Source organism: Vicugna pacos, chromosome X (assembly GCF_048564905.1).
Source record: "Vicugna pacos chromosome X, VicPac4, whole genome shotgun sequence".
Lineage (NCBI taxonomy): Eukaryota > Metazoa > Chordata > Mammalia > Artiodactyla > Camelidae > Vicugna > Vicugna pacos.
In genome coordinates, this window is record NC_133023.1 from 6,111,777 (window position 1) to 6,135,663 (window position 23,887).

At 47.6% G+C, this 23,887-nt stretch overlaps 1 protein-coding gene across 4 annotated transcripts in view; it reads left to right on the plus strand.

The window, feature by feature from the left end:
• Positions 1–9,941: 9,941 nt before the first annotated feature.
• The window catches only part of SHROOM2 (shroom family member 2), a 113,505-nt gene continuing 99,559 nt past the window's right edge, over positions 9,942–23,887 (plus strand). For 3 of the 4 annotated variants that reach the window (XM_072956620.1, XM_072956621.1, XM_072956625.1), the window contains exon 1: positions 9,943–10,305. In XM_072956620.1, the coding sequence (XP_072812721.1) occupies positions 10,141–10,305 (165 nt within the window). In that variant the 5' untranslated portion in view covers positions 9,943–10,140. Of the gene's footprint in view, positions 10,306–23,887 lie in introns of all 4 variants that reach the window. The other variant, XM_072956622.1, reaches the window with a different exon arrangement.

Here is a 23,887-nt window from a genome sequence, read left to right on the forward strand (position 1 = left end):
AAATAAATAAACCTAATTACTGCCCCCTCCTTCCAAAAAAAACAGAGTCAGTCAGGAAAAGGAAATTTTTCTGGGTAACGGTGAGAAACCTGGCAGCCACTACCTTACCCTTGAGGTCAAGGCGACCGTTGCCAGTGACAAGCCATGTGGATGTCAAGTACCCCCGATGTGGTGTGCTAAGGGGGCTGCTTCACCTCGGCATGTTCCTCCCCAAATCCATAACCCAGTCTAGTCATGAGAAAAAAGTCAGACGAGCCCACACTGGGGAACTTTCTGTGAAATACATGACCAGTGCTCCTCAAGGCTGTCCACGCCATGAAAAACAAAGAAAGATCACAGACCAGAGGAGGCTAAGGAGATGTGACAACTAAATGCAATGAGCGGTCCTGGGACATTCGTGCACAGACGGGAAATCCAAATAGAGTCAGTGAAGTCGGGAGCTTAGTTACTAGTAACGTACTGATGTTACTTTCTGAGTTTTGACAAAAAAAGCATAGTTATGAAAGATGTATTCAGGGAAATCAGGTAATGGGTATGCAAGCTCTTTCTGTATTATCTTTGCAACTCTTTTGTAAATCTAAAATTATTCCAAAATAAAATAAAATGTAGTTTTTAAAATCCAGTAACGCAACAGTTCCTGCAGGCCTTCTACAAATGTAATTAGCAAAAGTAAAGAAGTATCATAATTAATTAAATTTTTAGAAACTTGCTGTCTGTGCCTGGGAGAAATCTCTCGGTTGTAGTAAAAATTCTGCCACCTTTCAGACAGCCGTCCTCAGTTACTTCCTGTTATTTCTACTGCTAGTCAAATACTTCTACATTCCTTGAAGTTCAAATAGATTGAATTGAAACAAATATTTTGGCCAGCGGCCTGTGAAGGCATTTCCAGCACCCAAATCAGCAGCCCTCCAACACGAAAGAGGCAAGTCGCTTTCGTTTCCAGGGCCCCTCCTTCCCACGCAGCACCTGAGTTATTTCAGCTCTAAGGATGTACAGACAGTTGGTCCCTTTCTCCTTGTGTGTGCGCTTGTGATTGTGTTGTGGGTGAGAGGGAGGGGACGGAATAACCTTTTTTTTTTTAAATGAAGTACAGTTACAATGTGTCAGTTTCTGGTGTACAGCATAATGTCCCAGTCATGCATATATATGCATATATTCGTTTTCATATTCTTTTCCATTGTATTCAGATATTGAATATAGTTCCCTGTGCTATACAGAAGAAATTTTTAAAATCTATTTTTATATATAGTGGTTAATTTTTGCAAATCTCAAATTTTATTGAGCCTCCACAGTGTCCAGACCCTCCTGGCTGTCGTTTTATTCCGTGGTTCTTAAAGTGTGCTCTCAAACGAACGCACAAACTCAGCATCGTCAGGGGAGCTCGTTAGAAGGTCAAGTCCATGGAAGCCTTGTATAAATATCTTTACTGTTTTTTTTCCCCCTCAAAATGTGGTGTTTGAAGCTAGAAAGGCATTCATTGCATAACCACGCAAATGATACCGTAGTGAAGGAGCAGAAAGTTCATCTTGCATTTGGGAAGACCAGTATGTTCAAGGATGTGTCACCAAAATCTCCAGTGCAAGATTGTTTTTTGCTGCTTGGAAATTGTTTGTGTTAGTTTTCACTAGAACAACCTGGATGATATGTGGGACCTGTTTTTATGCCATGATTTAGTTGGCAGATCTATTCCCAAGTTACAAGTGAGCTGGGTCCTAGAAGGTGCTCAAGATTTGAAAAAGATATTCCCCAAATATAATGCTACAAAGGAAGGTACGGCTGCCCGGCTGGCCTCACCACTCCTGTTCTGTCAGGAGCCCCAAGCCCCGCCCCTGGAAGAGCTCTGATCTCTGGCCCTTGACCTCAGCTGAGGGTCACCGCAGTGGGGGCGGGGAGCGGACATGGCCTGGCAGGGGGCTGCTTTTTAATCCTGCCTTTCCTTCCTCCTTCCCTCCATCAAGTCTCCCTAATTTTGAATTTTGAAGCAGAGGTTAAGCTTCTGGTCCCTCTGAGAGCCCTGGGCTTCTTTTTTCTTCAAGCAGAGGAGCCCACCTAGTACCAGAGACCCCAGGGAGAGAGAACTAATCCTAAAGCAGCCCCTGAGATCCTGAGTCCCAGGTTAGATCTGCAGGACAGCAGTGACAACAGATGATTTTTCTCCTCTACTACTCATTCCCCAGGTGAAAGTGTTTTCTCTCTGGCAAAGAAGTCACCGCCATTCCAAATCCTTGCTGGGATGACAGGGAATGGGGGCTCCCTTAACCTGAGCGGGAAACCTGGGTCAGGCCTGCATTTGTGGTTTTAAGCCAAAAAATTTCAGGATAGTTTGATATGAAGTGACATTTTCAAGTGTCCTGGAGAGTCAGCCCACTGCTCAGCCCTCTTGCTGTCGGGCTAGCTGTTTCTGCCCTCTGCCCCTGTTGGCGCAGACAGTCTGTTCCCTGAAACGCAACCTGAAAACAAGATACAGATCTCTCTTTTGTAGGCATCCCAAATCTTTTTAAATTGAAGTGTAGTTGATTTACAGTACTGTGTTAGCTTCACATGTACAACCGAGTGATTCAGGTATGTGTATATATATATATATATATATATAAAAGGTTTTTTAATGTTATTATATATATAAATTTATATATATAAAAATTTCTTCTGTATAGCACAGGGAACTATATATATGTATATGTATATATATATATACACATATACATATATGTATAAAGGTTATTTTCCATAAGTTATTACAAGATTCTTTTGTATTTTTTTTTATTGAAATACAGTCAGTTTACAATGTTGTGTCAATTTCTGGTGCACAGCACAATGCTTCAGTCATACATGAAAATACATATATTCGTTTTCATATTCTTTTTCACCATAAGTTACTACAAGATATTGAATATAGTTCCCTGTGCTATACAGTAGGACCTTGTTGTTTATCTGTTTTATATACAGTAGTTAGTATCTGCTAATCCCAAATTCCAAATGTACCCCTCCACCCTCCTCTTTTCCCCTTGGTAACCATAAGTTTGTTTTCTATGTCTGTGAATCTGTTTCTGTTTTGGAAATAAGTTCATTTGTGTCATTTTTTAAGATTCCACATATAAGTGATATCATGTGATATTGTCTGTCTTTGTCTGACTTACTTCACTTAGTATCATAATCTCTGGGTCCATCCATGTTGCTGCAAATGGCAATATTCCTTCTTTTTAATGGCTGAGTTGTATTCCATTGCGTATATATGCCACATCTTCTTAAGCTGAATGTCTGTTGATGGGCACTTGGGTTGTTTTCATGTCTTGGCTATTGTAAATAATCCTGCTTTGAACACTAGGGTGCACATATCTTTCTGATTTAGACTTTTTGTTTTTGTCTGGATATATGTCTAGGAGTGGGATTGCTGGACCATATGGTAGCTCTATTTTTAGTTTTTTGAGGCATCTCCATCCTGTTTTCCATAACTGCACCAAACTACATTCCCACCAACAGTGTAGGAGGGTTCTCTTTTCTCCATACCCTCTCCAGCATTTCTTATTTGTAGACTTTTTGGTGATGGCCACTGTGACTGGTGTGAGGTGATATCTCTTTGTGGTTTTGATTTGCATTTCTCTGATAATTAGCTATGGTGAGCGTATTTTCACGTGCCTTTTGGCCATCTGTCTGTCTTCCTTGGAAAATTGTCTATTTAGGTCCTCTGCCCATAGCACCCCAAATTTTCCTGACAGCTGCCCTTGGAGCAGTCCTCACCAGGCTTGAGGTGGGACCAAGCTTCCCCAGGCACCACCTGGGGTCAGCACATAACTAGTCTGTCCTGCTGCTCCTCGTGAGGGCACTTAGAACCCCCAGTGTGAGCTGTGGGGCAGCCAGGGTTCCTCCACACTCACAGGGGAAGTCCTGTTCATTGTCCTGAACACCTTAGAGTGATTTCCATGTCTGCAGTAAGCTGACCAGTGTTCCCCAAAGATGACCGGTCCTAATCTCCGCCACCTGTAATCGCTACTATAATTGGTAAAAGGGTCTTTGCAGATGTGATTAAATTAAGGGTGAAGAGATGACCCTTGATTCTCTAGGAGGGCCTTTAGGGCATCACAAGTGTCCTTATGGGAAAGCGACAGAGGGAGGTGGGACCTAGGTGGAAGAGGATGCTGTTGACCACAGAGCAGAGACCGGAGTCCTGCTGCCACAGACCAGGAATGCCAGTAGACCCCAGAAGCTGGAAGGGACAAGGAACAGATTCTCCCCTAAAGCCTCCAGACCCTGCGGACACCTTCATACCAGACTTCAGGCCTCCCAAAGGGAAAGAGTTCTCTTGTTTTAAGTAGTTGCTCATACTTTGTTACAACAGCCCTAGGAAATGAACATATCCTCCAAAGGCATCTCAAATTCACGCTGCCCAAATAAAACTCATTATTGCCTGCCTTCACCTGTTCTTCAGCCCCAAATTCCATTTATCAAGTCAAGTTACTTCTGCCAGGAACCCAGGAGTTGTTCTGGACGGACTCCAGCCTCCAGGATACACACAGCCCCTGGGAGCTGGGGGTGAAGACTCAGATTCAAAATGAATGAGACTGGGGGACTTCTGGACTGATCCACAAGACTCTAGTTCTTAGTCCTGACGCGGTCAACTTCCCCATAAAGAACATGCCTTCGCTCACGTTGAAGCACTGATGAAAGGTCACCCCCACTTCCTCTCAGCCATCAAGATAATAGCTCAGTCGGTCTGTCCTGGATGTGCTTTGAAATGCTTCAGAAAAAAAAAAAAGTGGACGGGGATGAAACGGGGATGAAAAGATAATTTTTTTTTTAGTTTCACCTATGGTTTTCTGAATCTGTTTTTTCTTCTCTTCTCTACTTCGATTTTTCTCCTGCTGAAACTTTTGCAGTTAAAAGCTCTTTTGCCCTTAATGTGCTTTAATTGTCTCATAGTGTTTCCTGATTTTTTCTTCACAGCCAGAGTTAATGTTTCATATTTCCTGCATCCTTTACATTCCTTCACAAGCCCTCTCTGGTATTGGACAAGTAAAAAGTGCTCAAGAAATAGATGCTCAGTGGACACTTTATTAAAAAACCAAAAAACTGAAAAATAGCCAATGGCTTTCTAAAACTGTACTTTAAAATATAAAAATTTTTACAATAGTAGCCTCAGCTAAGTACTCTCTAAGTATCCCTGATTTGAATAGTTAGGTATGGTTTCATATGTGTGTGTGTGTTTAACCATCATTTTTTCACTTTATTAATTTTCATTTAAAAAATTATTTATCAATGTATAGTCAGTTTATAGTGTTCCACTTTCTATTGTACAGCATCATGTTTCAGTCATATACATACATATATTCATTCTCATATTCCTTTTCATTATAGGTTACTATAAGATACTGAATATAGTTCCCTGTGCTAGACAGAAGAAATTTCTTGTTTATCTATTTTATATATAGTAGTTTATATATATAATCCCTAACTCCCAGTTTATCTCTTGCCACTCCCTTTCCCCTCTGTAACCACACGTTTGTTCTCTATGAGTCTGTGTCTGTTTTGTAAATAGGTTCATTTGTGTCTTTTAAAAAAGATTGCACATATAAGTGATATCATATGGTATTTTTCTTTCTCTTTCTGGCTTACTTTGTTTAGAATGATAATCTCCAGGTCCATCCATTTTGCTGCAAATGGTATTATTTTATTCTTTTTTATGGCTCAGTAGTATTCCATTGTGTATATGTACCACAACTTCTTTATCCAGTCATCTATTGATGGACATTTAGGTTGTTTCCATGTCTTGGCTATTGAGAATAGTGCTGCTATGAACATTGGGGTGCATGTATCTTTTCAAATTAGAGTTCCCTCCAGATGTATGCCCAGGAGTGGGATTGCTGGATCATAGGGTAAGTCTTTTTTCTGAGGAATCTCCACACTGTTTTCCATAATGGCTGCACTAAACCACATTCCCACCAACAGTGTAGGAGGGTTCCCTTTTCTCCACACTCTCTCCAGCATTTATCGTTTGTGGACTTTTGAATGATACCCATTCTGACCAGTGTGAGGTGATACCTCATTGTCATTTTGCTTTGCATTTTTCTGATAATTAGCAATACTGAGCATTTTCATGTGCCTATTGGCCATTTGTATGTCTTCATTGGAGAATTGCTTGCTTAGGTCTTCTGCCCATTTTTGGATTGGGTTTTTTGTTTATTTGTTATTAAGTTGTATAAGCTGTTTGTGTATTCTGGAAATTAACCCCTTGTTAGTCAGAAAATACTTGCAAATATTTTCTTCCATTCTGTTGGTGTCTTTTTGTTTTGCTTATTGTTTCCTTTGCTGTGCAAAAGCTTGTAAGTCTAATTAGGTCCCATTTGTTTATTTTTGCTTTTATTTCTATTGCCTCTATAGACTGCCGTAGGAAAACACTGCTAAGATTTATGCTCAGAAAATGTTTTGCCTATATTTTCTTCTAGGAGATTTATAGTGTCTTATGTTTAAATCTTTGAGCCATTTTGAGTTTATTTTTGTGTGAGGGAGTTAGCCACCATTTATTTAGTTTCTTCTAGTTACCAGCAGGAAACTTGGCTGTTCATATACGTAATATTTTAAAGAACATGTTCTTAAGGTCAAGGAATTAGAACCCAGACCTAAGTGAGAATCCAGTTTTATAGGCAAAGCTTTCTCACTGATGGTTTCAGACTCTTTCCTGTTTGGTGATTGGTGTTTGAAGATCAAGGGAATCTCAACAGGTGGTCAAGTACCTAAATATCTAAGAGGGAAGTGAACTCACTTGCTGAATCATAGGGACCCCAACTCGGGTACACAGTGAGTCAGGCAGGAAATGGCTAAAACTGCCTTTTGAAAAATACCCCATTAAAAGGTGTTTTGGAAAGCCTGACCTTACTAACTGAAAGGTACTTAACCCTACAATTTGAAAGGTAAAAGCAGTATTTTGGAACTCCATCCTCCATTGTATTTTATAATCATTAATCCTTGTTAGAACAACAACAAAAAAACTAAAATAATTTGAGCTCTGTTTCAGAGAGAGGATTAGCTATTGATTAAATCTGTGAAAGTTGGTTGTTTGCCTTTTGTTGATGAATTCAGTCCCTTCTGATAAAGTGACAGCAGAACTCCCTGTCATTTCACTGTCTCTGCTCTATTACAGGAAATTAGCCTCAGACTCAAAAAGGTGGAACACATGCACATGGGAAGGCTACTGAATGCCTAGGTGTGGATGCTCACAGGTTATGCTCCAAGGTCCAGAAGGGTATCTGCTCACCCTTGTGTCTCCTGGGCAATGCAGATGAATGTCCAAGAAGCAAGAAACTCCACAGAACAAAAGTGGTCCAGGCTTTCCAAAAGAATGAAAGCTCGATACTGACAAACAGTCTACTCTTGGAAATTCTGGCTGAGTTGTGAGTTCTTAGAAAAGAAAGTTGTCACCACTACAAGTCCACACTGGTTCAATGTCATACTAAATTCTTCCAAAAGGGCTGCAAGATTGATAAACTGGGGCTATGCCTTTCAGTCAAAAGATAGTGGTATTTTCACAAGATGATTGTTCGACAGTCTTGTAATGATATGTGAGACATGATACAGAAGTCCAGGTGTGACAGTGGCGCAGGTAGATGTGCTCAACTATATAATCCCAATCATGCTGATGAAAGATGTTTGAGGGGCTGAGAGGAGGGCATCTATCTCACAGCAGGCCACACAAGTCTCGGTCCAGTCCCTTTCAGCATCTTTATTAATGTCAATATAGACTGCAGCTTTATAAATATTCAAAGGATGCTAAGCTGGAAGGGATGCCTAATGTGAAGATAAAAATAAAAAAAAAAATTCAGCAAAATGACGTTTAGTAAGGATGAAGGTAAATTTACACCTAAGTTCAAAAAGTGATGCTATAACCCTTTCAAATGGCAGATGGGTGATCTGACACTGATTATACAGTGAACATAAAATGTGAAAGATGGGTTTGGCTGTGATTTATAGAGACCGTGATTTCATGCTCGTTCAGTCTAGTGGTCTAAGTGTCAGCCCCAGGAGATAACTGAGAGTTAAGTCAGTACCAGGTTTGGTTGGGAGGGAGCACTGTTTTAGGATAGGAGACTTCCAGAAACTCTAGGTGCATTTATATATGGTCCTTTATCTTTTGCTTGACCATCTACTTTTATTATTTTTTTACATCCACTCTTTGAATTTTCTATCTGGAGATAATTATAGAATCACATGTAAGAAATAATACAGGGCTTCCTTTGCATCTTGCATCTTTCATCTGGCCTCTCCCAAGGGTAACATCTAATAAAATTCTAGCACAGTATCACAGCCAGAATATTAACATTGATAGAATCCACCAAGCTTATATATGCGTGTGTGGGTATTTAGTTCTGTGTAATTTAATCAATCTGTGCAAATCTATGTAACCACCACAGCCAAGGTACCCTAGAGATTGACTCTTAGTGGCACCTTCCTTAATTCTTTGTTTACAAAGGAAAAATCTCATTCCTTTAACTAGAGGCATTCTGGACACTGTAGCTTGGCATTATTTGTAGGTCAGTAAGCCCTGCCCAGGGCTGTGACTGGGGCCAAGGGGATCTTGCATTCACTTCAGTTGTCTGGGTAAGATGTTAAAAGATCAGCCATAGAATGCAGACCGTAGAGTGCAAATCGCTCACTTGACCGCTAAAGAAACTAGGAGTACTGTGGAGATTCCTCTTCTGGCACTACGGACAAGGACCCAGGGTCCTCTAACTCTGTTCAGTGCCCTCCCGGCTTGTCTTTGCCTCCTACTTCCATCATCATCACCTGCATGAAGCTTCTTTGAGGAATCAGGTGTTCACCAGCGTTCATCTACATTACAGTAATACATACGACACCAAATCCTCATGGTGCAATTCTGTAAAGGTGAGAGCAGGGTTTGAACGCAAAGACTCCCTAAGCTTTAACTACAGGAAGAACCAACAGAGGCCAGTCCCTATCTGCGCCAGGCGCTGCACGAGGGCAGGTGTGGGAGGATGGGCGGTCCTCAAGGGAACAGTTCAAGCGTCCTTCTCCTCCGGCGCGGACTTCCGAGCACCCTCCGGAGGGCCAGCGCTCAGGCCGGGCTGCGGGGGCGCCCCTTCGCGTCGCTCGGGCTGCACGGCGGGGGAGTGTGGGCGCGCGCATTGGCTCCCGGGACCCGCCATCCGGATCCTGGGGCTCAGGGCAGAGTGGGTCGGTCGGCGCGGGAACAGGCCGGCGCAGGGACTCCTGCGACGCTTCCGGCCTCACCTGCGCGGCCGCCCACCGCCCGGCGTCCGCGGGAACAAAGGCGGGGGCGCCGGACGTCCGCGCGTTCCAAGATGGAGGGGACCGGGGGCTCCGGCCACCGCCCGACCCGCCTCGCCCCGGCCCACCCTGCGTGGGCGCTTCCGCCGCCTCACCTGCCGCGCCTCGGCCTCCGGGGCAGCGGGCGGAGGCGCCCCGAGCCGCCAAGGGTCGCTCGGGGCCCGAGCGGGAGGAAAGGCAGGACCTCGCTCGAGCCGCGGACGCCGCCGTCCCCTGGCCCCGCGGGTCGCGCCCCTCATCCCGCGCGCGCGCGCGACCCCGGCGGCCCCCGGCCAGCGCAGGCCCCGAGCGCGAGCTCTTGCCCGGCCGCCAGCCCCCTGCCCTTGGCGCGCGGCCAGAGGTCCGGAGCGCGGTCCCAGCCTCGAGGCAACTTGGGGAGCCCCGGGCGCGCGTCCCCGGCCCTCGCGCCCCTCTCCGCCCCTCCCACCCTCGGCGGCCGCGCGGGACCCGGAGCGCGCGCTTCTCCCCGCCCTCCCAGCCTCCGGGCAACTCGCGGGAGCCCGAGCGCGCGCCCCGCCGCCTGCCCCAGAGCGGCGCGAGCCCCAGAGCGCGCGCCCGGCCTCGCCGCTCCCCGCCCCCTCCCCGCCGGCCCGCCCCCTCTGGGGCCCGCCCTCCCCCGGGCGCCGTGCCGCCCGTCCTCCCGGCTCCCTCCCTGCCCCGGGCCGGCACTTCCCTCCCAAGCTGCAGCGTAAGTTCGCCCGTGGCCGGCGGCGGCGGCGGCGGGGGCGCCGGGAGCCTCCCTCGCCCTCGGCCGGCCTGGGCTCCCCGGAGTGCATGGGCGCGGGTCGGGCGGCCCTGGGGGCCTGAGCGGCCGCGCCGCCTCCTCTCCCCGCGCCCCGCGCCATGGAGGGCGTCGAGCCCCGTGCGCGGCCGGAGCGCCTGGCGGAGGCCGAGGCGCGGGCGGCCGATGGCGGGCGCCTGGTGGAGGTGCAGCTGAGCGGCGGCGCCCCGTGGGGCTTCACCCTGAAGGGCGGCCGCGAGCACGGCGAGCCTCTGGTCATCACCAAGGTAAGGCAGGCGCGGGATCCGCACGGTGACAGCCTGGAGGTGGCTGGGGGGCCGGGGACTCGTCGGGGATAGGAGCACTGGAAGGGGCGCCCCGTCGCGCCCCTGGACCCGGGACGCACGTCTGGCCGGGCCACCTGTGGGGACGTGGGCGCAGGGACACGTATAGGTGTGTGGTCCGGGCGCCACCTTGGCCGCTTGTGTTGTTTCCCAGTCCTGCTGGCTCCCAGCGCCGCTCAGAGTTTAAATGGCTCCTGTTCCAGGTCCCTCCCCCTCCCCCTCCGGGCCTGTTAGCCTGCCTAGAAGTCGGGGAGGAACGGAGCGGGGGGTGAACAGACCCGTCCCCACCTGTTTGCTTCTCCGCGTCCTTCTTTACGTACCCCTTGGACCTGCGCCTCTTATCACTGTAAGAAGCCCAGACTAGCAGCTGCCGCTGCCGCCAGCCTAGCTTCTGGATTCCCTAAGGCCCATTAATATTTACTGACTTTGGGCTTCCAGCCCGAGGTCCACAGCACTCCAGATACCTGCAAAAACGTACTGAAACTTTTCAGCGTCCTTTATAAAAGTGGGATTTTATCTCCAGTAATGAGTTCCTGGTGTGTCTCATCAGGAATGTGGAGGGGGGTGTGTAGGGAGTTACTTTAGAACTGAATTCATTTATCTCAAAACAGAAAACCCATCTTGAAACTTACCAGCTGAACCTGTATAAACCTGTAAAAACACACAAAAAGCAAACCAGTCGTCCTGTTTTCTTCTGGTTTAAACTGTCTATTGGTCAGTTTCTCTGGGAAGGTCTGGGCCACACCATTCCTGGGGACAAAGTTCCCTTTAAAATGCAAAAATTCTTGGCTCCTAGAAGCGTTTGAAGGTGACTTACTGGCTTTCTCTGCTTTCCTGCTTCATCACTGCGAGAAGAAATAGTGACTCCTAACCCGCTCTGCCAGGACTGAATTTGGGAAGTGGTGTGGCTTTGTTGTCCAGATAGCAAATGAGACACCAAACTTCTCTATTCTTTGTTTTCTCTCATTTTTATATTTATAAAACTAGAGACTTTGAGGAGAGGCTTGTTTAGGTGTGCACTGTGTTTATGGTGAGCTGGGGAAAGAGGCTGTCATCGTTACAGATTTCACCAGTGTGCAACCCAGTAATGAACTGGATTCTTTGAAAAGTTGGGGGACAGTCATAGTGTGAACACCTTGTGCAGGAAGGGTGCTTTCTGTATATGTGTGTATGAAAGCATATCAGCTTGTTTTAGTAAAAGTTTTTATAGGGCATTTCTGTTGGTTAAAGTTTGAAAGATATCAGGTAAATTACACCTTTAGTATTTCAGGTATTTCTTTTAAAGAAGGACGCACACAGAATTCAGTCTGTCTTCCTTGGACTTGCCTTTATAGCCGGTTGAGTTAGTTGTAAAACATTATTTAAGGTGAGGGCTTGCTTTTTTTTTTTTTAAGGCTTGCTTTTTAGATTTACACAGTATAAGAAAGCTGGAAGAGACCATAAACTCCAAAATTCAGCTGTTTTGCCAGAAGCTGAAGGGAAAGCGCCTCCTTTCTGTGTACTCCAAATTTTGAAAAAACCCTGTGTATTCTTAGCGGTTTCTGTTCTCCCTGTCCAGGAGGGCCCTGTTCTCGAAACTGAAGGAGGTGGGCAGGAAAAGCCACGGACACACACCAGGGCCTATTCAGGGCACAGGAGGCAGTTTCTCCCTGATTTGGCTCCTTTCTTGGCTCTCTCAGTAGTTGCTAAGGTTTTTTGTTTTTTGGGGGTTTTTTTGAAAGTTTTTGTGGCTAGCCTGCCAGCAGTGTACACGCTCTGCCTTTCCAGATGGTGCTTCAGTGTTCTGCAGAAATAAAAATGTTTGCGATTCTTATCTGAGATGCTCATATGTCCCTCTGTTAAACTGCTACTTGGTTTTTATAGGTGCTTCGATGTGAGTGGAGATTTGTGGTTTCTTTGCTTAGGATGGAGAGGATTCAGGACAGTCTGGGACGTCTGTGCTAAATTTCCACGCACACTTGTCTATACATGTGTACATGAATGCTTGCACACGAATGTTTCTTAACCGCGTGTTGTATTGCATGGTATTGGCAGTATTTCGCATACTTGTTTTGTCTCCTGGATTAAGTCACAATGTTGCTTACTTACAATCCCACAGCTGGTAATTAACTGTCACATTATTAGGAAAAGGATGAAGGAAAGCGTGTCCGTTATAACCACTTAAATAATGGAAATAGACGGTTGTGATGGAGTTGGGGGGATTATTCCACCACCAGAATTTGGATTAATCCAAGGTGTGAATATTCCTTTCTCAATAGCTATTGAAAAATCTTTAGGGCTCATTAAATAATAGTTCTTCTAATAGTTTTTTTTGCATTAAAAAAACCCTTGTAATTAAATAGTTACATATTACAGCCCTGAGAGATTATACAGATCGTTTCTAACAGAATCTGACTTGGAAGAAACCTGATCCAGTGCAAGAAGATACACCCTTTTTATGATGAGTGTCTGGTTTGAGAGCCTCCGGGGAGTGTGTACATCTTAGAACTGCAAATGATGCCAAGAACAAGGCTGGTTCAATCCCTGATCTCCCGATGGAGTTTGTTAGCCCATTTTAGAGATGAAACAGCTAAGACCAAGGGAGGTTAAATGGTGTGCCTGGACGGTCACAAACCTGGCAAGTCTTAGAAGGACCCTGAGGACAAGCTCTTGATTCTCAGTGTCCCTGCTTCCCCTCCAGTCAGTGCCACCTGCTCTCAGCTGGAATCACGTGCAGTGCCACGTTCAATAACTTTGTCACATCCAGTCGGTGATGTTCTGGGCTGGATCATGCTTCTTGGTGGGGTTGTCCTGCGTCTGGTGGAAGTACCGCAGCTTCCCCCACCTCTGCCCACTGGCACCCCTCCTCCAGGGGTGACAACCAAAAAAAAAGGTCCACAGACACTGCCAGATGTCCCCTGGGCACACAGTCACCCTGGCTAGGTTGACTGTATATCACTTTTGCTTTGAAAGGGTTTTAGCTTTCAAAGCTCGTACTTAATTCTTCTTTTTGAAGGTCCTGGCCTGCTGGGTGGTGTGCTCGGAGGCCCCTGGTGTAGCCAGGCTTGGCGTGGAGGGCTGTTTTCTTCCGAAGAGCTGGCCCTGATAATAGTCTTTATTTACATAGTAAAACTCAAGCAAATACTTGCTTCATCTGCATTTTTGTAGCTGGAAAAAAGGAAATCGAAGCAGGAACTCCCGAGGGCTGTGTTTTATGGGCTTTCAGCGGGGCTGCCTTTCCTCCGGGTTTTCTTTCCTCTGGATTGAGGTTGAAGGGAAACTGACTCCCCGGGAGTGGCATTCCTGGAATGTGAGGTGCATGTGTGAGGTCCCGCTGAAAGGTGGCAACCGGATTTGTAACCACTCAGTACCCTTACACTGACTTGTAGCCTGACGTTTTACTGGGGCTGGAAAATACACAAAACCCCATTTGTCCACGCTGCTGTCCACAAAGGAGCAGAAATAACGTCCACGCCCTGAGGAACTACAAAGACTTTGACTTGTTGGATTTCTGGGACGGTGCTTTGCTGCGAGACGTCTCAGGAGCTGCGTGAGGAGCGGCGACGTCGTCCGTGGCCCTGCTGTTTTTGCGCGTTCCTTTCCCCATCAGCTCAGCAAGTGTAAAACTTCAGTGGGGGCGGGGAGGGGCCTGATTTCTCAAATGTCACCGGAGGGGCTAGAATTCCAAAAAGGCAGTTGAGGATCCGTTAGGAAGCATTCAGCGCGCCAGCTGGGTGTCAGCAGGCCCCCTGCGGCCTCAGGAATCTTTGTTAATGGGAAGGAATGAAGCCCCAGCCCCTCCTTTTCACCACTTCTTACAGTCCTCCCTACCCCCCATGGTGTCCCTTCCCTCCAAGAATGCTGGCATCTTAGCCGCGACCTCCAAAGAAGACAGTAGTTTGGGCCTGGCCTGGTTCCAAGGGTGGCCCTTTTGGGAACCCGTTGATTTTCAAGTTGCCTTTGGGGGACAGAAGCATCCTGGAAGGATGCCCCGGCCTGAGGTGCCCTCTCACTGGGCTTCAGACCAGGAAACGTTGCACTGGATGTGAGGCTCAGTCCTTTAATGTCCTTCCTAGTTTGAATGCTGAGGGTGGGATAGCAGGGAGTCAGGGCATGTGTCTGTGGGGCGTGGGGGCACACAGCCAGGTGGCGAATGTCCTGTGTCCACCGCTAGCCAGAGCTCCTGACAGCGAAGGTTCAGGGCGGAGACTGGCTGTGGCTGGTGGGTCGAGGCCCCATACTGGTCTGAAAAGGGGCTTCCTTTTACAGAGCTGTGCTGAGTCATGGTCATTGGTGACCTGGCAGCCCTGGCCCAGAGATATTGTCCTGATGTCCATATGTATGTCCCCAAGAGTCACTTTGTCAGTTACCGCTAAAGGTCTGGAAAAAGCGATGTGTTGAATTCAGCATGGGATCAGGAACTGGTGGAGCTAAGCCTGTTGGGATTCTGCTTGCTTTCTGTGTTTCAGCACAGTCCAGCGTCAGCACGTGCACTCAGGAGCACCGCCACCTGCCCAGGGTCCAGAGAGCTGAGCGGTGGGTGGGGAGGTGCTGCGGGTACTGCTCTGGCCGCGGCAGCCCCTGGGCGCTGTGAAGGCCCAGCCACGATGAGGCCCCCTGCAGCCTTCTGATTGTTTGGAGGAGTGTCATTCTAAAGGCTCATTTGTATTTAAGAATTAATAGTGCGGTTAAAAAAAAAAAGTGAGTTTTTTTTTTCCCTGTGCTGAAAGACCTTTTCAGTTGGTAGACCTGCCTTACCAAAGGCCATTCAAATATCTCTTTATCACCCTGTCCCAGCCTTTGCCTCGCTCGGTCCTTCGAGTGCTCAGCGCCGGTCCTCCAGAGGTGTTTTGGGTGCGGAAGTGGGAAGACAGGTAAAGAGTCTGGAATCTGGAGCTTTGGGTTTCACCTGGCAGAGGGTCCTTCCTCTCCTAGAATTTAATTCAGCATGACTCACATTTATAAATCCAGAGACTTCGACAGTGGGCAAAGCTCTAAACTTCAGCTGTACCTCACGCTTCTTCACTGTGATGGTGTTTACTCTTCCTGGTTCAGTTAGGAGTATTTCTTAACATGACCTAACATCCATCTTTGGAAAAAAAGAAAACGAGTTTGCCCGAGAGCTACGTGTAGAAGACAATGAGAATGAAAGGCTCATAAAAATAGTCATTTTCACCTTGGGCCAGCAAGCTGGGATTTCTTAACTCACCTTCCTAGTTCACGGCCAGAGAAACTGGGCTCCTAGTTCGGAAAGGGCTGGTTTGTCTGGAGAGCAGCTGGGAGTCGTCCCCTTGGCAGAGCTGTTTTGTGTCAGCATGCAAATAAACCTGGCTTTGTGGGTTTCTCCAGGGCTCTGTGGAGCTTCTCTTTTTGTCCACTGGGCACAGTGTAAACATTCGACAAGATAATTTAAGGGTTTAAAGGCTGAACAGACTTTTGATTCAGTCTCACCTCTTTTCCTTTCAGACACTGAAGTCAGGCGTGGGGCCATCCTTTGAGGAGAAATGCTGCAAGCCATGCCTCTTTTGGGCTGAAGCTTCCACCCACATGAAGGATTCTGAAAGAGCTCAGGGTTGCACAGTGCTCTTTTGGTCTTTTTTAAAACCTTGCTAGTCTCCAACACAGGGAGGGTGTGTTCTGGAAGAATTGTTTTCCTGTAACTGTGTTGGATGGGATATTTGCATGGCCATGTGGTTGATGGAGCCTCTTCCGTTTACCAGTGTGAGTGTTACAGCCTCTCTTTGAGGGGAACACGTCTTAGTAGAAGGACAGTGGTGTATCATTAAAAAAATAATTGGACTAATCTTGCTTTAAGTTCAAACAGACAGGGTTGTTCTGAAAAGCCAGGAGGTTCAGAATTACAAAGCAAAAGTAACTTTTTTTTTTTACCTTTGCTGTTTTTGAAATCTCTGGAGTGTTAAGCAGGAGGCCACGTCAGCAGCCTCTGTGGGATGGTGGGTAGGGAGGACACAGCTCTGGAGGGGCTGGGAAAGGTTGGGACAGCTTTTCTCTGGGCCAAAGAAGACTTCAGATCAAAGGCAAATTGTGAAGGTCGCCAAGAACCCAGGCAGGGTGGATCCTCAGAGGCAACATTTTTACTTTTTCATGGGAGGAAAGGGACAAAGTGTTAGTGTATCTTTTTGAGTTTTGTTTTAATTTTTATCAAAGTGGCTCTTGCACAGTTTAAATAATCAAATAGTTCTTGGGGGCTTGTTATCATACCAGCAGCTCCACACTGTCACTTCCTCTTCCCTAGAGAAGCTATGGAAACTTTTTAGCGGATTTCTTTTGGCGTTTGCTTATGTTCTATGTTGCTGTTACTTGTGTTGGTTCCATTTTAGGGTAACTATTACCTTCCCACTGCAGCAGCCTGGGATTTAGTCTTTTTTCCCACACACCACTTTCCCGTCAGCTACCCAGAAGCATTTCTTGGGCCCCCATACTCCCAGCGTAACGACGTCATAATAATGGTTAGAAGGGTTTTCAACCTTAGCACTATCCACATTAGAGGCCAGAGAATTCTTTGTGCTGGAGCTGTCCTGTGCGTTGTAAGATGGTGAGCAGCACCCTGGCCTCCACCCACTAGATGGCAGTGCAGATTCCCCCATCCGCCATAATTGAGATGATCAAAAGGATCTCCAGACGTTGCCACCTGTGCCCTGGGGGACCAAAATCGCCCCCTTTGAGAACCACTGGGTTGGCAGTATTCAGTGTTCACGTTATTTTGAATTCCAGTGCCATGAGCCTGTAGTGCAAGCTATGATTATTTCTCTTGCACGAGTCTTCATAATCACGGGGTTAATGATAGACTTTGTTTCTTTGCTTGGTTTTCTATGTGCTTAACACTGATTCAGCCTCCAAATCTTCCCCAACCGTGAGAGCTCTTTTACTGTATTCAGACACACAGGGGGTGGACTTTCGAGACCTCCTCTGTCGGGAAGTGCCATTATTTTACCTTGACAGTAAGTGGACTGTTGAGTGTGGGGGTATGAGTCGGCGAGTTTTCCCTGCGCACTGTCTTTGCAGGTGGTGTTCTAGTCCCTTCTGGTGTACAGTACTGTTGGGGAGGCGACAAAACTATCTTTCTTTTTTGTTCTTTTTTTTTTTTAAAATGGAGGTACTGGGGATTGAACCCAGGACCTCGTGCATTCCCTCCTGCCTCCAAACTTTCTGTTTTTTAACCCTTTGAGATGCCTCTAATTTTTCCTGTCTTATTTTAAATTTCTCTGTATTTTTCTTCTACTTGGGAGACTTTGGGCAACCCTATCTTTCAATGCTTCCATTGAATTTTAAATGTGTACTTTCAGAAGTTTTTTTCCATGTCTGCCCCTTATTCTGGCCACCAGTTTACTATGGAAAGACTTTAAGCTCGAGTTTCAATGTGTCTCCTAGAGAGTTTGTTACTGATTTTGACCACCGAGTTTTGGGCGTGTAGAGAAGTATTTAATGCAGATGCATGTCTATTGCTCAGCCCCAGAGCCTCAGCTGTGCTACTTACAGGCCACTGGAAGTGATTATTTTCTGCTTTCCACCAAAACCTTTTCTTGAATAATACTGTTTTTTCTTTTTATAATATGCATGAAAGGTCACTCTTTCAGATCAATGTGACGTTCAGAAGAATAGGATTTTAAACAGTGGTTTGGGAAGTGACAATGGCTGGAAGTGAGGGTTAGATACCGCCATGCCAGCAAGCCCCATTTCTTCACTGCTTTGCTCTTGGGCAGTAGGAAATCTTCCAGGGCACTGATTTGGACCCACAGGCCTGGTAGAGATGCTGCCTGCCCACTGGACTCCCCATGTCCTCTTTCTCTGGACACACTGCTGGACCACATTTCCCAGCTTCCCTTGCAGCTGTGTGGCCATGTGACAGTTCTACCCAGTCCAGTGTGAGTAGAAGTGATGTGGGCCATTTAGGGCCTGCACTGCTTCCCCCTCTGGTTGTCTGGAATGAAGACGGCCCTAGGCCCCACCTCATCAGCACGGGCCCCTGAGTGCCCGAGGGGGCAGCTGCCCCTCGCGTGGTTACCATCCCAGTAGTACCAGTGTGAGAGCAGACAGAAGCCTCTGTCATCATCGGGAGGTCGCACATTTCTTGGATTACTTGCTATAGGAGTAGACCATTCTAACAAGCGAAATCTGGAGAGAAAGCAAAAGTTTTCCGTTTCACAAATACACCTAGCTTTGAGAGACTGATTTATATGTTAACTTACACCCATGCAGGAGGGGTGATTATTTACCGCTTAGAAGGAATCACCGTGGGTGTCCAGTTAGCACGTGGCTTATTCCCTGCACGCTTATTACATAGAATGAGACCTGCACACCCAGAGGTTCAGCATCTTTCCACCTTAGCTTTTTCTCTCACCTGGTAATTTAATTTTCTGTCTTGCTTTACCTTCCCCCTTTTGCCTGGGAGATGTGGGGAGGTGGGACAGAGGCGGGGAGAACCCTCAGTCCGGCCCTCAGGTAGGGCTGACCCGAGGAGAGGAGAGTAGGGGGCCAGCTGCTGGCATGACAGCAGGGAGTGGAACTGTCTTCTGGTAAATTGTCCTTTACTTACCACTTTGGTTACAGTGCAGAAGGTGTTGCCTGGGAGGCTTACACGTTAAATCCTCACGGACTGAGCTGCCTCTGGCAGGTGAAAGAAGTCTGATCTTACGTGGCCGACTGCTCCTTTCCCTGAGGGACAGAGCATAGACACCTGAGGTGGACTGTCAAAGAGAGGGAGATAAGATGAGTGCGGAGTAAAGCTGGCCCCAGAGGAAGGTGGCTTTGCTGAGGGGGTCTGAGGGTTCGGGGCAGCGGGTGCTAAGAGGGGTCGGGAAGGAGGGCCTCTTCTGTCCCTGGTGTTGGGCACTATGGAAACCTGCGAAGGGGAGGACGGGTTCCAGGGGCCTGGAGCCCCTGGACTGGTGGCCCTCCCTGTCTTTAACAAGAGGCGAAGGGATTCTTTGCCTGTGGCTTGGAAATGCTGAAGTTGACAAAATTCTGCTGCTGATAAAATTCTGCCTCTGTCTGTGTGAATCGTGACACGTTTGTAAATTTGTCAACACAGCGATATTTATCTCTGCTAATTGTACGTGTGCTTATCAGTTTGTAAGCGTCGTGAGACTGTTTTTTCTTGTTGCAGAAACATTAAGACCATCTTTAAAAAATTGGAAGTGAAGGAAAAAATTATCAGTAGCCTAAAATATATAATAATCTTATTTCTGGTAGTACAACTGTTGTGAATTTTTTTCCCCTCTCAGTGGAATTCTTGGCTTTCTACCATGTAGATCTACTTTTGAATTGCTTGAAGATAATGCTCTTAAGGATTACGGTGTCGACAATCTTTGGAATCAGATGGTAGCTTAAAGGAAGGTTACTTTTGTGTATGTGTCTTGGAATTTAAAAAATTTTGTATTTTGTTATTGTGGTATATATTGTGATTTAGTTTTTTCTAAACAGGCCTATAACAAAGGAAGCCCTAACTTTGGGGAAACTGAGTGGTTTTCTGTTGATCCAACAACTGTGTGCTTTCTTGTTCTGTGCAGCTTTTCTTTTAATTTGCATGAATGTTTGGATGCCCTGAATGTTGAATGAAAGTTTGGAAAGGAAACATCTGGACTTGGAGAGACAGGCCTGCTGCTGCTTGAATTGTATTCATTTTGTGTTCATTTCCCCACCAAGATCCTACATGGCCGAGGCCGCTGAGGTTTACGAGCTGCGGTGGGGATGCTGTTTCCCGTCTCCTCCCCGCTTTCAGTGGCTGGTGTTTGGGAGAAAGGCCTTGAGAACCTCATAGCACTGTGTGTGCTTGTGAAATTTTGCCCCCAAGGGTGAATTTAACGTCCTCTGCTGGTTATCCAGGATGCTCCTCCTCGTGCCCGAGGCAGGAACCAGGTTTGCCTTTAGAGTCTGAGCCTCACTTTATCCCTGCTATGATTGCCCACCTGAGAGGCAGCTATCTTGATTATGGGAGAACTGTCTTCCTGACTGCTGTGGGAGCGGCCTTTACCGGCTCTCTCCCCCTTGGCCATCCTCGCTGTGTAGGTTTCTCCTGGAGAACCATCCTTTTTCTCTCCTTTCTCGGCCTGGTGGTCTCATGCCCTGCAGGAGGCCGGCAGACGGCTCCCAGGTCTCTGGGTGCAGCCCCAGCCTCCGGAATGGCCCCTTGGCGCTGCCAAGGCCCCCGAGTGTGATGCAGACGGAGAACGTTCATCTCCCTGCACCTTCCCTAGTTCTCCTGCACTGTTGAAGGTGTATCCCCAAATCCAGGAGTCATCCTTGTCACCTCTCTCCCTGGCACATTCCATGTCCAACTGATCACTGAGTCCTCGGACCTACATGTCTTGCGCTTGTAGCTTCTCTTCCCCCCGATGTCACTGCCTCCGTGATTGCTCGCCAGGACCGCCCCAGGACCAGTCTCCAACTTGCCCACCGCCTCTGGACTCCCTGTGTGCTGACATCGGGTGGCGCGTGTGCCAAACCCAGCTGGGCTTCGCAGCCTCTTGCTGGAAGGGCCCCAGTAACTCCTCGTGGGGCGCCTTACCTGGGTGCAGAATGTTCTTTACGTTTCAGCTCCTGCCCGTTCCCAGCCTCTTCTACTGTCGTTTCTCCTACCTTGACTAAGGAAGGGGCCTTAGTGTTTCTAAAGAGCACGGCCAGGCATGTTGTGAAGGCGTTACAGAGTGATGCTTCTCAGGCCTGGCAGTGGCAGGGGTGACCTGCACCCCGTGACTTGGGCAGTGGGAGGAAAACCAAGATGCAGAGCGGCCCCGGGTCCTGGTCTCCTGTAAAGAGGGTGGTCCTGCCCCACCACGAAAAGGAGAGCGATCAGTGCTTGTGTCGGAATCCCAAGACGGAGGCCCTTGTTTTGCTCTCTTCTTTTCCAGATTGCTTGTAGCAGGGTGCTGCTTTGTCCTGGAAAGCAGTGAGTGCTCACACATTTAAAGGAAGCCCTGCCCGAATCCCCAGAGGGCCTCCCTGACTCTCAGTCCCCTGCCCTCCCGCTAATGCTTCCCAAGTCCCTTTGGAACCAGACTTCAGTGTCGCAGGCAGGTTGAGGACGGGCTGGCCCGGTGAGTGTCGGGGAGGCAGAGGGCCTGACCCATGACCAGCCTGGGGGGCAGGCCCAGCTAAGCACGTGACCCCTGGCTGGTGGCCTGGCGGAGGTGTGGGGGAGTGGGGTCTTCCTGCGGATCCACATAGTGGCCACAGTCTGACTTCCTGGTGGTCCTCGTGGGCCCGAGTGCATTCTGATGTCCGGGTCTTCGTGCGTTTCTTCCAAGTGTGCACCCTCTCAGATGAAAGGTGTATTGTACAGTGTTTGAGGAAGCCCCTTCCCTGTCCTGGGGTGGCTGGAGAGGGTGCAGGGTAGGCCTGCCTGAATTTTTTTCCCTTGAGTTTTGAAAATTAAAAAAACTGAAATATAAGTCACATACCACAAAGTGCACCCTTTAAAAGTATACAGTTGGGTGGTTTTTACTACACTCGCTGAGCTGTGCAGCCCACAGTCTGTGTAATGTGATCTAAATGAACATTTTTGTCACCCCAAATAGGAATGTGCCTGTTAGCAGTCACTCCCCGTCCCCGCTGCCCCCAGCCCCAGGCCAGCACGAATCTCCTTCCTGTCTCCGTGGGCTTGCCTCTTTTGGCCATTTCATCAAATGGAATCACACAGTGTGACCCCTGCGTCTGGCTATTTTCACTCGGTGTAATGTTTTTGAGGCTCATCCACATTGTAACCTGTCATTACTTCATTCCTTTTTTTTTTATCTTGATAATTTTTAAAAAATATATTTTTATTTAAGTATAGTCAGTTTACAATGTTGTGTCAGAGCTTCATTCCTTTTAATGGCTGAGTAATACTCCATTACAGGGATGGAGTGCATTTTGTTTATCCCTTTGTTGGTGTTCAGGTCAGTTAGGGCTCCAGTCGGGGCCTTTGAGTGCAGAAGTGCAAAGAGCCCATTTCTCTGTGTGACTTAAAATCTTCTTAAAAAAAGTTTTTTTCCGGTTGGTGGGGGTAGGGGATTAGATTTATTTATTTATTTTCTGGGGAGATACTGGGGATTGAACCCAGGACCTTGTGCTTGCTAAGCATGCACTCTACCACTTGAGCTATATCCTCCTCCCACTTAAAATCTGTCTTAAGATAAATTTTTAAAGTGTAAAAATCCTCAGGATTTTATAAAATTGCATACCCCCCTTTCTCTGAAATCCATGTGAAGTACCAGAAGTCTCAACTCGGCCATAAACATACTCGTGATATTTCTAATATTTGGACGATCCTCTCTAAACTAGAGGTCAGCAGACTTTTCCTGCAGAAGGCAGGGTAAGTGTTTTTGGCTTTGTGGTCTGAACAACTCCTCCCTGCTGCTGTGGCCTGAAAACAGTCATAGACAAGGCGGAGAGGCAGAGGGTGGCCACCCCAGCAAGCTTTTCACAGTGGGGTCCCAGACAGGCAGCATCAGTGTCACCCAGGGACTTGCTACATGCAGTCTTGGCCCCACTCCAGACCCACTGAACATCAAACTGGGGGTCGGCTGGGAGCTGCCCAGGTGGTTTGATGCTGGCTCCAGTTTGAGAACTGCTGCTCTGGAGAGGTGTGGCCCTTCTGTCGTTTGCATCAGAATTAGCAAGTGCAGACCCACTGAGTCTGGGTTCCTGGTGCCCAGGATTCTGAATTTTAACCATGGTCTCAAGATGGTCTTATGCCCGTGGAATAAGAACCAGTTTCTAAAGCAGTGCGTCTCTGGACCAGCAGAGGGAATGAGGAAGGTGTCAGGGAACTTCTCAAGGACTTGAGTGGAGAGGTTAGTGAGAAGAGGGTGAGTGTGGAAGATTGGGGTGAGGTGGCTCAGCATTACTCTGTTATGAAATGTGCCTGGAGTCCCTGGTCCCAGAAGGTGGATTTCTTTCTCCTAACACCTCATGTGTATCCTGCAGCTGGGAGTTCCTGGAATTGAAATTAAGCCCCTCTAATATAGCTATTACACACCACATTTCCTAATGCATGTGTTCAGGATTGGAAATGAGAACAAGTCAAGAGCATCCTTTGTGATTCCATCGATATCAGATGTGTAGCACAGGCAGGTGCGCAGAGACAGAGAGCTGGCTGGCGGTTGTCAGGGGCAGGTTTGGGAGGGGGCTGCGGGTGGGCGGAGAATGTGCTGGAATTAGAGAATTCGTGTACTCACACAGCTGAGTATACCAAACACCAGTGAATTTACACTTTAAAGGGTGAATTTTGTGGAATGTGAGTTATAGCTCAATAAAGCTGTTATTTAACATAAAGAAATGGGTCAAAGTGGTCAGCCCTATTCTTGAGTTGCCGAGACCCCCCTGAGAGGAGGCTGACTGGAAGGCCCCTTGCAGACCTGGTCCTCCGGGCAGATTCTTTTGGCTCCCACCGTGCACATCACGGGATTCCTCTGCTGGTGGGGGTTGGACCCACAGGCAGACAGCCTGGGGAGAGAGTCAGTGCTCCCTCCTCAGGGAGAATCAGCCCTGACAGCTGGAGGACCTCCTGGGCTGGGGAGAGGGCTCCCCGGCACTGTTCCTGCAG